Below are 12,093 nucleotides of genomic sequence, written 5' to 3'. Positions count from 1 at the left end.
TCAGTTACCAGGGAGGAAGTACTTCTGCATGTCTCACTAGCCAGGTCTGTAATCTAGTTTCTCAGAATCTTACTGACTTGCCTAAAATTTAGCTTAATTTCACTGAGAAGGGGGAAAACACTTTTCATGGTAACAGAGGACACTCATTTCCCATTGGGTTAAGATGTACTGGCATAAAATCTAACATTTTTATGAGCAGAAAATTCACTCAAACTACAGATCACTTGGGCTTTTTCTTTCTATCTCAGGCATAATAATTTTTATGTCTAAATAACTGAGAAACTAACCATGTAAAATCGGGGCTTTTTAGTTATTTTCTTATCAATTATCTAGGCTATTTTTTATTTAAAAGTATTATATATACAGAAAAAAAAACCCACAATATTAGAAAACATATACAATGGCTTATGCACAATTACATCCACCTAAAGCAGTCTGATAGTTCCGAACTCATCCAGTTCAAACACATCTTCATATAAGCATTCTGTGAATGTCACTATATATAATGAAGTAAGGTAATAGCATGTAATCACCAAATTACTTTATAGGTCACTGAATCTGCTAGCATAGAAGGACAAAACAATCTTTTCCCATATAGGACAGGTGAGAAACTAAAATCTATCCTGTATAGGATAGAAAGACATGACAAAATGTTACTAATGTTCACTCCTTTCTTTTTCTTACTCAATACAATGGAAAATAATTTTAACTCCTGTATGACAGATGTTTCGTATTTCCTTACAGGGCATTTTTTTTCCTTTTTTAAATTAACATAATTAAAATTGTTTTGGAAAATGTAATGAACTATGAAATACTAGACCAATAATGCCTTGCAAATATATTTTGCATTGCCCATAGATTTTGAAAGAAGTCAGTGTAAAAGAGGCAAAAAGATGCCAAAAATAACAGGAAATATTAGAAAACATCACAAGTAAAAAATCTCTATATTTTCAAGCTCTCACAGGTAAGATTTGAAAGTACCTATTATAGGGTCTAAAAAACCCGATTAACATTCTTGGGTTTATTTTATGTACATGAAAGTAGGAAACAGTTAATCTGTGATTTTTAGTAATGTTAAGATTTACAAAGTGGTTCATAATTTTAGATTAAAATTCAGTGATCTTTGACTAAAACCTAGAAGTGTATTATCACCTTATACAGTAAAGAAAAGTTTATAAAAAACACATTTGAGTGTGGCACTGAAACTTATAAAACACTGACTAAAAGAACTGCTGAGAAACATGGAACACGTAAGTACAAGGAAAAAGAGGATCAGTAAATTACTAAAGGGTAAAATAACATTCTCTTAAAGAACATGTTATGTTGAACCCTTTCAGCCTTAAAGTTTTTAAGACTTCTAGGGAGCTGCTGTGACTCTCTATTCCCACACAAAAACTCACTTGTTTGATGCGGTCTGGATTAACAGTGGTCTGAGGCTGTAGAATGCTGACAGGTTCTGTCTTGGCCACATTTTGAGGCATTTCTCGAATCTTCTCTGCAATGAAGCCATGAACCGCATTTAGTGCTTCAACTGTTCCCTGGATCAGACACACCCGCTCTGTAGTACCTGCAGATATCAAAATTTGATCATAATAATGTTGATCTTTCAAGATCCCGCAAACTGCTTTAATGATAGCATAAAGATGGTACTAAAAATTGCAAAACTGACTAGCAATACCTCTGTAAATACACAAATGATAGATTTCCAAAAGATAACATACATATGATCTGAAGATGTTTTAAACAACTCTTATTTGTGTAGATTCTACAAAAATGTAACTTTCCAAGCCAATACAGATAATGTAAGTTAGACCTAAACAAACAAACAAACAAAAAAACCCCCACTAAAACTCCCAACATTAGGTTCTGTTGAAATATTAGGAAATACCATGAGTTAAACCATGTTAATCTTATCTTTTGTATACTACCTCATAGAATTTGCAATCCTATGCAGATTGCCAATAAACTTTAAATAACCATCACAGCTTTAGTTATAGTTCTTTGGAAAAGCTGCACAAAATCACAGGCATTATGCAAGGATTAGAGAAACGTACCAGGGAGGTAACCACCTTCATAAAAGTCCCTTCCTATCAAGTTTACATCTTTAGTAACATCTACTGTTATCAACTCAAGGTATGCTCCTTACAACACTCCAACACAGTCTTTAACAGAGAATGGAACAGTAACCTTAGTCATTTTCAAGAAAAAATTGGCTTTTATTATCAAACGCTTTTCATCTGCTTCTGTGGATGATCTCTAAAGATTAAATATTTTATTACCCAAGGATGAAACAGTAGACTAAGAGCCCTGCATGCTCATTAACTTAATGTATTCATGTACACTTACAAGTCTTTCAAAAACTTTTTCTTAAGAAAGTATCAGGCGATTCTAAAATTCAATTTTGTCTAAGAAGCTTTACAGCAAAACTTATACAATGAGAAACATTTTTTCTCTATTAAAATATATTATTATAAAAGAACTAAAAATATGATTAAAACACGTCAATCTATTTCAAAAGCTGTCAGGCTAATAATCCAATCATCCTTGAGGTAACATTTAAAGTTGAAACGGTTATATTCTTAAAATAAGTTATACAAGTATCAACCAAGTACACATTTCCAACAGCAAAATTTTTAGAATGTTTATTTGACCTGTTATAGTGTCTTTTCAATGAATGAAAAAAGGGAGCTTGCCGTAAGTTTGCATCTCCACGGGAAGTGAAACTTGGTTCCTAGACAAAGTTTTCTTTCTTTTTTTTTTTTTCCCCTTCCTTGGCTTCCTCCCCCTTTCACAAATGACTCCTGTGGTTTCTGTGTAAAGCAATCCATCTCTAAGAAAATGCTCTGGGGAGTCTTTACGCTGCAGTATTAATTGTCTCCTAAATGATGAGATGTGATGCGGATTGATCAATGCAGCTAATGCAAGATTTCTGTAGGTCAGCAGACAACACACCGAAACAAAACACAGATCAGGTTACTTCCGAGCTACCAGAGTCTAATACAGAAAGCACTTTACAAGGATGACTACTGTCAAAACAGCTGAAAGGAAAACAGTCAATGTTAAATACGAATTTCACTAGACTTGACACTAAGTGACTAAAGCATATTCCAGAATCTATGTGATTTTAGGAGGTGCAATATAATAAAAATATGTGTCATGTCTTACTATGGACCAAACATACATTTTAGTCTGTATAAACCAGGATGCAATAAGCTGAAATCACTGCTCCATGAAGACACGCAATTGTGCAAAAGCACATTTCACGCAGAGTAAAACGCAGTTTTAAATGACAATATGTAGCACCTTTTCTTCAAGGGTTACATCAACAAGAAAAAAAAAAAGTGGAGAAATCGTATACACGTACAACTGGGAATTGCTTTAATTTTCTGAAGTAATGTTGTTGTATTGCTTCACACAACTCTAACAGCTTTTCACTCAGATAACAGAGTACAATAATTTACAAGAATCACACAAAAGGAAAACTGCCAGATTTATGACCAACCTGTATAACAAAAATAAGCCTATGAATCACTAAAGTTGGTGAAATTTGTTGTTTAAAAGCTTTAAGGCTCCATTAATGTCTAAAGTAAACTCTCAGATTATTTATCATGTTCAGTTAACAGCTGCATCCACTCTACACATTTCTGTGAACACAAGCCCAGCCATCTATATGCACACTTCTGTCATACAATTTTGATTTTTCAAACTAGAATAATATATAAAATTATGAGAATGCATTATGATAATCAATGCCTTTGGGGGAGGGGGTAACACTGCCAGTATAAAACTAGTATATTTTTTAAATTACTTACAATTAAAAACCGAAATTAGGATCATGGTACATGGATTAATGATTGATTAGGTGCATTATACATTGTCTTCTACATGATAATTTTGCTACAGAAAATGACCAGATGTGGCGTATGTGGGCATCATCCCTGTACATTAAAAAAAACCAGTCAAAATATTTTTACGTACATTTGATAATACTAAATAGAAAAACAACTATCTAAATATATCATGATGATGTTGCTACAGTAATTTCATGTTAACTTTTTCTAAGAAGCCAAGTAAATTGCTCGGTATTTATAAGTGGTCTAATTTTCAGCAAGAAAAATGTGGTTTCTCTCCTCTTTCATCAGAATTAAAAATTAATTTGCATGCGTGTTTTAACTTTTCCTTACCAAATAAAAGAGGCAGAATGTAACTGAACAAAAAAGGCTATCTGTACTGCTCACCAAAACAAGATTTTTAAAACCAATACAGAAAAAAAGAAATCTTAATCAGTTGTGGGTTGCTTTTTGTGGGTTTTTTTTAGCTTTTAGGGGATAATTGTTTTCAGACTATTTTTTTCCTATAGAAATAGAATGCCATTATATAAAACAATCTTTCTCTGCAGTTCCTTGGGGGTGGGGAGCAACTGGGGGGGGGGGATATGAAACTATTAGCAGCCATCAACAATTTAAAAGTAAGTGAATAAAAACCTGCTTTCAAGCCTAATAAGTTAGCTATGCCTAAATGCTTAACAGCTTGCAACAACTTTATTTTAATAATTCATTTTTCTTCCACCTCCTTTAACTACCTAAAACTTTACTTCTGGCAAATATCCTTGGCAACTGCATCACAGTAATTTTATCAAGAACTTCAAAAAAACAGACCAGAAGCTTTTAAAACAACCAATAGAATAAATGCTAGAAGATGCAACAGGATAAAGGATGCTAATGCTTCCAATGTTTTTCTTTCTATATTTAATAGGCATACATCTATATATATGGCTACCATTAAACTCTTAAGTGTTTGCTTAAAGACTAATTCAATGTGTAAGAGTTCTACTGTATTCACAGAAACACTCATTAAATGTCAAGTATGTTTCTGTATTTTATAAAGTTGTAAGTTTGGGGGAATGCTGTGTACCTTCCAGAAAGGACTGCCTGGCATTTATATGACTATATACTTTTCCTTGGGCTTTTACACCAATCTTAAAGATCATTTGAAAACCTAAAAAGCACAATGCACTACCAGCCCAGGTTAGCCCCAATATATCCAGCTAACTAAGTTTCCTTATGTTTTTCCAGAATACCATGACGATTTCTTTGACACCGAAAGGGAAAACCTGACAGAGGAGCCAAAACTAAAATCTTAAATAAATGAAAGGCTGCACTGCAATCTCTCATCAGCTGATCTGCATTAAGCTTTTCATCTGACAACTCACAATACAGCAATCTACTAACACTAATGTCCTATATATTTATTTTTGTGATCAAATGTCTTTTAGAGTGGGATTCTGTATAACACTGTCACCAGCTGCTTCAGGGTAACACTGATCTTGCAAAAGCTCTCAGTAACACAGGACTGCACTTTGACACGACGACAAAATGCACACAACCTTAAACAGCAAGACATTAAGAACATCCCTTGTACGTGCAGTCCCACAGAGATCACAAGACAGTTTTCTCCTTCAGTCCTTATCTTCCCTGTTCTTTAACCTTTGTTTCTTGAGAGAGAATTAACTGATCTTAATATAGAACCTCTTCTCATATTTATCACAGATAGAAAGATGCCTCTCTTAAAACAAAGCCTGATGATCTAATAGATTTCCCAAACTGAAAAGGGAGCAAAGGCTGGTAGGAATTTGAAAGCACTGATGTTCTGCATTTGTTTTTATCCAGACAAAATAATTTTGGACAGTTTGTACAAAATATACAAGTAGGGAGTAAAATGTAACTTTTTCTAATTAAAACAGCATTTTAAATAGCAATTAAAATGGCTGAATAAAAGTAAAAAATATTGAAGAGAATTTATGAAAGAGACTATCTCCCTGTAAGAATTTATTAATATCTTTGTTACAAAAACAGGATACCCTTGACTTTGATTTTAAATTTCATGATTACTAACTGGATGATTAGAGCTCCACTCTTCTTTCAGAGAGAAATAAACTGTTCCCTTTAAAGTTTCATTTGCAGTTACTCCCACGTTAACATCAGGAAGAACTTCTTTACTGTGAGAGTGACAGAGCACTGGAACAGGTTGCCCAGGGGGGTTGTGGAGTCTCCCACATTGGAGATATTCAGTGCCTGCCTGGACAAGTTCCTGTGTGATGTACTCTAGGTTACCCTGCTCTTGCAGGGGGGTTGGACTAGATGATCTCTTGAGGTCCCTTCCAACCCTTGGGATTCTGTGATTCTGTGATTCTACAAATTTTAACTATTAACGTTTTCTGCAGCTACATTATCCTTCACATGAGTCAGGCACCTAATAAAAGCAGAAAGTTAGAATAAGTGGTCTATTTCTTGATACATGTTAGCAGACGTGATGATTAACAAGCACGTGCATTTATGCATGGGACTTGCTGAAATCTGAAAAAGTAAGTTAGAACTTGGGGTCCTCTAACATCAGTCCTCAAGCATTTTCTGATCAGGTGTTTGCAGGAAGCTTTACTAGCTTTAGCAGAAGAAACCGATTGCTGAACTCATAACACATCTTCTAGGCATCCCATACAGATAGCAATGCACATATATGTGCATATATATACACATTCATACCCACATATATTCCAATTTGTTTTACTTTAATTATGTGACTCTTTCACTAGAATTCATATATCATACCGAATCAAGTTTAACAATTTCTATAAAATGTGTGAACTGCGTGAGTTCTCAGAGTTTTATGAAAACGTCAAGTTTACAGTCCATTGTGCTCTGGTCACAAGAGTGAACTACATGAATCCAGGTTTAACATAGTTATGAGTCTAAAGAAACAGATTATTCTCATGTGAGAGAGAAACCTAAGAAATTAAATAGATTTAAATAAAAGGAAAAAACCCCATTACTCATAATTTTTATTGAATACTTAGAATGGATGATGAGTCACCTTACAAAGCAAACAATCCTTTGAATATAAACCACTTTGCTGGGTATCAGCTAAGGATTTTATGATTTTCCCCAAATTATATAAAGGGAAATGAGGAATTAATGATTATTGTTACACTGTTATGTGTAAGGCAGGAAACAAGGTTTATAACTAGGGTTTTTTTTGTTTAGGAATTATTCATAAAACCCCTGTAGATTCCACTGCAAAAGCTGGTAAATTTCTCCATAACCAAAGACAAAGGCCAGAGATTTTGTCTTCCTATGGTTTTATGAAGGAATTTACTCAGATAAGAACTATTCAGAGAGAAAGTATGTGTGTGTAGATCGGTAACAAAGGACTGCAATTGAAAGCGAGCACCACCTAACTATGATTTGGGAAAGCCTGTTTCTGGAAAATAAGGCTCTAGAACTAAGCAAGACCTCAAACCATACATAGTTCATTTCGGGAAATGGTTGTTTTCATATATTATGTGTAAAATGATCTGTAACAAATAACTATTTAAACAAAGAAAATGAAAACCCACCTGATTCCATCATAACATTAACATCTAACTGTGAAAGCAGTTAGAAAGGGATCAAGAAGAATTTTTACATTTTGCTGCTATTAAATTGTATATCAGAGAAGAACTTCTCCAAAACAGTACTTGAGGAAACAATGCCCTACCTATTTTCCCTTCTAGCTCTCAAATTGTTCTGTAAGTAGGCTAGAACTGCCACCTTCTTCAGTTTCATTAAGCTGGAAAGCGAAAACATTTCCTGTAAGGGTCTGTCCTCAAGAACAAAATAATGAGAAAAAAAAATAAATCAAAACTATGGGAATACAGAATACAGAATTTAAACAAAATACACTTACTTTAATGATTTAATTGCTATTTTAATGTTACTATTCTTCCCCATCAGTGAACTGTTAGCATCTAAGTAAATAAATAAAACATATCCATAGAAATCTAATACCCAAGTTTGATGAAAATGTGAAGGTCTCTGAGAAGCAAAAGTTGTCAAAATCATTAAAAACCAAGCACAAAAAAAACCTACTAAAAGACCAAAATTGGTGAAAAAAAAACAGAACTGACCTTATTTTTGGAAGAGGACCATAGAATAGAAACAGAAAAATTGCATGTGATTTTCAAGATATCTGGACTGAACTGTCCTATCAACAAAAGCACTTAAGAATATTTTTCATGTAATACTCAGTTGGCAATTACAGCTTTTATGATATCCTACAGTAATATGAACCTTCGTTAATATTGCCTCCTACACATACAATTACCAAAGGGAAAAAACCCACCTATTTAAACAGAAACTATACTTTGAGAAATGTAGGAACTGATACATTTTATAATTTAGAGTGATAACACTTCAAATCACCAAGGGAGCTTTTTTTTTAAAAACGTACTTCTCAAGTTCCATAGTTTAAAAGCCTGTGAAAAGCTTTGGAAAATCCTCCCGGATTGCTCCAAAAATGAAATCACTTAATATATTCCTTACTACATATTTTTTTTTGAGGAAGACAATAGCATATTTTAGGTAAATGAACTATACTCAAGGTTCAGATTAAAGAGTCTATTGTAATATTTGTAATCAGATTGGGAGTTTTTAGATATTGTAACCATTGACAGTGATAATGGAAACATGAATTTTCAGAAGTATGGTTATTATTACTGAGTGGGTTTTTTTTATTTAAAACATGATCATGCAACAAATTATCTATAGTGTTCAAGTTGATTACTAAACACAAACATAATTTCAGGTAGGGTTAATATGTATACAAACACACTATAGCAACTGTATCATAAGAATTACTCTACATCCCAGTCCAGAAATATAAGGAAAGAGACAAGGATGCATACACCTTATGTTTTCAGAACAGGAAGAATACTGCCATGTCAAAACCAGGATGACATTTTGATGCACAGATACAGAATGGACACTTAGAAATACACATGCACAAAGACACTTCTTTTTGTATTTTGCTCCTTTGTGTTCCTCTCTAAATCTTAGTCCAAATCCATATTGTGCTTATAGAAAATTCCTTTCTGACTTCCAGACTGGAACCCTTTTAGAGCATGTCCTTTGGTTCTTTGATGAATGGCATTTACACCTCCCTAAATTTAGCTTTCTAAAATTTATGCATTGAGTCCAAGGTAGCTGTTTAAGAAAGACAGGGACATCCAGGAACAATGCACAGCATTTACCTTTGGATGGAATCAGCCCACAAAGATAGAAAGCTCTCACCCTTAACTATACAGAGTATATAGTATAGGCTCCTCGAAGGCTCACTATATGCACATACACACATAAGATAATATTGTTTTCCAGAGAAAACTACAACATAAATGTTGGATTAATCTTAATATTAAAGCTATAATTACTACTATTAATACTATACAACAGCTTTAAAAGCATTGCATGGGTGTAGGGATAAGGCAGTATGTTAAATGATCTTGACGCCGTAAGAGGTAAACTGAAATGTCAGTAAAAAGAGATATTTCCCTCAAAAGCAAATGCCAGAGTTATTTCCAACCAGAAGATTTATATAAATTTACAAATATTTTGTCATACAGAAGTCCACAATGAAAGAAGGAAAAACACTACCTAGGCAGAATTTTCTAAACAGAACTTCTTCATAAATTTTTGCACTGGATGAGAGCTAGTTTTTATTTTTATAGCAAACACAGTCACACATTCCTAAGCACTCAAAAATGCTTGCTTCACAGATATTTGCTGAACTATTTTCATTCTTGCACAAAATCACCTTTAGAAGAGTAAAGGTAGATATAACAGCCTTGGCAAGTTCAGTAACAATTTCAATGTTTATATTATTGGTTTTAAGGAAATCTAGGCAGCTATCTCATTTAACTTCACTGATAAAGAACAGGGCTGAAAAACAGCTTTTTTTCCTCTGCTTTTGAAGCAAGTCTGCTTGTAAACTGAATGGTGTCAGAATTCATCTGGAATAAATAGTCAAAATGTTAACAGCCACAACCTCATCATCATATCCTTAATTCTATGGATATTGCCACTGAAGTCATTGGTATTTCACAGACAATAAGTCTCCAACATAAATCTGACTGTGAGATAAGAACCTGGACTGAATATACTACTAACCTACTGAATATATTACTGGGTTTCATTCTCCACATTTCTGTTCAGTATTAAACAGAAAAATTTAAGCCAATAAACCACTGTATTCTTCTAGATAGGATTATAATTGTTTATTTTTTTAATTACATCAATACATTTCTTTTTAATTACATCAAACGCATAAGTCTATTTAAAGACTATCTGGAACTTTTGTTTCTTTTGCACCAATAGTCCTGGGTTTTTTTGTTTTTGTTTTTGGTGTTTTTTTGTTTTAAGATGGAAATCCAGTAAATCCCTTTTTAAAAATTTAAATAAACTTTTCTGACGAGTCCTAGCTTAAGGCTTTCTATATGTTTAACACAGAAATCCTTTAACATCCTTAAATGTGCTATTATTTACCTAGCAGACATGTGTTAATCTTTCAGATTAATCAGATAGATCTTGATAAACTAAAGAATGATCATTTTTAACATGAATTCATACACAGTACCGTCTGTGATGGAGACTGCCAGGTTATTAAAAGTTTATAATAAAAATAATAATAAAAGTCATATTAAAACAGGATGATCAGATCTCATTACACACTGATGTGATTAAAAAAATAAAAATCCCTAAAAGACAAAGTAAACATTTACTATCACTTCACAAAGATAATATTACAACAATGAACGGAAGTTATGTATACCCAAATGCACAAGCAACATATGTAAACCAACATGAAATAAACACACTTGAAATGTAACTACTACATAATTTGCTAAAGAATAACCCATCCCCCAGTTAAACCATAAGCTAAACATCATGCACAGAAAACATCAGGAATCAGTGGGAAAGTGGAATCTGCATCTGAGATGACTCCAGGGCAGCAGCTTTTCCACTGCTACTCTTCCAGAGAGCTTCGCCACGGGCTGGAATTCCTAATGAATCTGTGCAAGTTGCTAATGCTCAGATATTCCTCCATGGTCCTGCTGTGCAGTAATATAAGACTGAGTTCACAGAACTGAGAACCTTACAAGTTTTCCTCCTGAACAGGCCAAGGAGAAAAGACAAATTCACCTCTAAAAATTAGATTCACTACTGGTGCAAATACCCATGAAGTTGTTTCTTTTCTCTATTTGCCTAAGAAATTATGTGATGGCAGCAGAATTATAAATGAAGAATGCAAGCTTCATGAACAGAACCTACTCTCTCCTAATTACCTGCAAGAATTCTATACCAGGAACGGTCCAGCTTTCTACAATCTTAAGTCTGTTTCCTTCCTCAACACTAAACCAGGGATGCTTATACCGCTTCTCTATTTTAGCAGCAGGGGAGCACTGCAGTTACATGTATTGGGAAGACAGGAATGAGGGTGCAGTGGCTATACCACTCCTCTCCAACTGCAGAAATTGTCCCTTGCTGCAGGAAGGAGGTGGAGCCCAGTTACTCTGCTGAAGGAACAGACAAATACCAATACCATTCCAATCATCATGTATCACTTGGTATTACACTTTTCATCACAGGATTTACAGCCTTAGGGATAGGCACTCCCACAGTGAGATCACACTAGCCAGCAATTAAAGACCATTTACACTCCCCAAGCCTTATGATCCCTAACCACCCAAAATAATAGCATCAGAGTGGGTAGTTCTCTTCTAATACACTTTAACATTATTGTGACAAATTCAGATAGTATCATCAATCCAGACAAAGTATAATTTTTAATGCGCATTAACAAGCTAAATTAACCTGAGATAGGAATATATGTTAAGATGAATGTAAGCATGAAATGCTCTGAAGGACTTAAATGCTTGAGAAGGGGACAGCCTAACAGCCCCCTGCCCCTTCTCTTTTTCCCCAGTATCACTACCATCAATAAAGATAATGCCTTCAAAACTTAGTTATTAAAATGTATTACTTGTGGAGTCTTTGAGATTTCCTATTTCACTATTCACTAGCCACTTTCTCAACTCCCTTTTTGGCAAAATAAAACTCTTTGGATTTTGGAGTTAGGACCTACAAAACCCGGTACAGTATGATGGCTTGCTAACGAAATGTCACTTCAAAGCTAACAAGGTGCGTTATCAAGGAAACATTCGAAGTTTCAGTAAGCAGAGAAAATACTAGCTAAACACAGTGAAACTTTCATGTGGAAAAATGG

General features: G+C 34.0%; 1 protein-coding gene across 4 annotated transcripts in view; it reads right to left on the bottom strand.

The window, feature by feature from the left end:
- NOVA1 (NOVA alternative splicing regulator 1) overlaps positions 1 to 12,093 on the bottom strand; it is a 153,528-nt gene that overhangs the window by 40,256 nt on the left and 101,179 nt on the right. For all 4 annotated transcript variants that reach the window (XM_061367654.1, XM_061367653.1, XM_061367652.1 and 1 more), the window contains one exon: positions 1,401 to 1,567. In XM_061367654.1, the coding sequence (XP_061223638.1) occupies positions 1,401 to 1,567 (167 nt within the window). The remainder of the gene's footprint in view (positions 1 to 1,400; positions 1,568 to 12,093) is intronic.

This window comes from Neopsephotus bourkii, unplaced genomic scaffold, assembly GCF_033783945.1.
Source record: "Neopsephotus bourkii isolate Nb327-2 ecotype Australia unplaced genomic scaffold, CSIRO-AGI_Nbou_v1 NB_1388, whole genome shotgun sequence".
NCBI classification, from domain to species: Eukaryota; Metazoa; Chordata; class Aves; order Psittaciformes; family Psittacidae; genus Neopsephotus; species Neopsephotus bourkii.
Note: the sequence above shows the minus strand (reverse complement) of the source record. Positions and strands in the feature narration are given on the sequence as shown.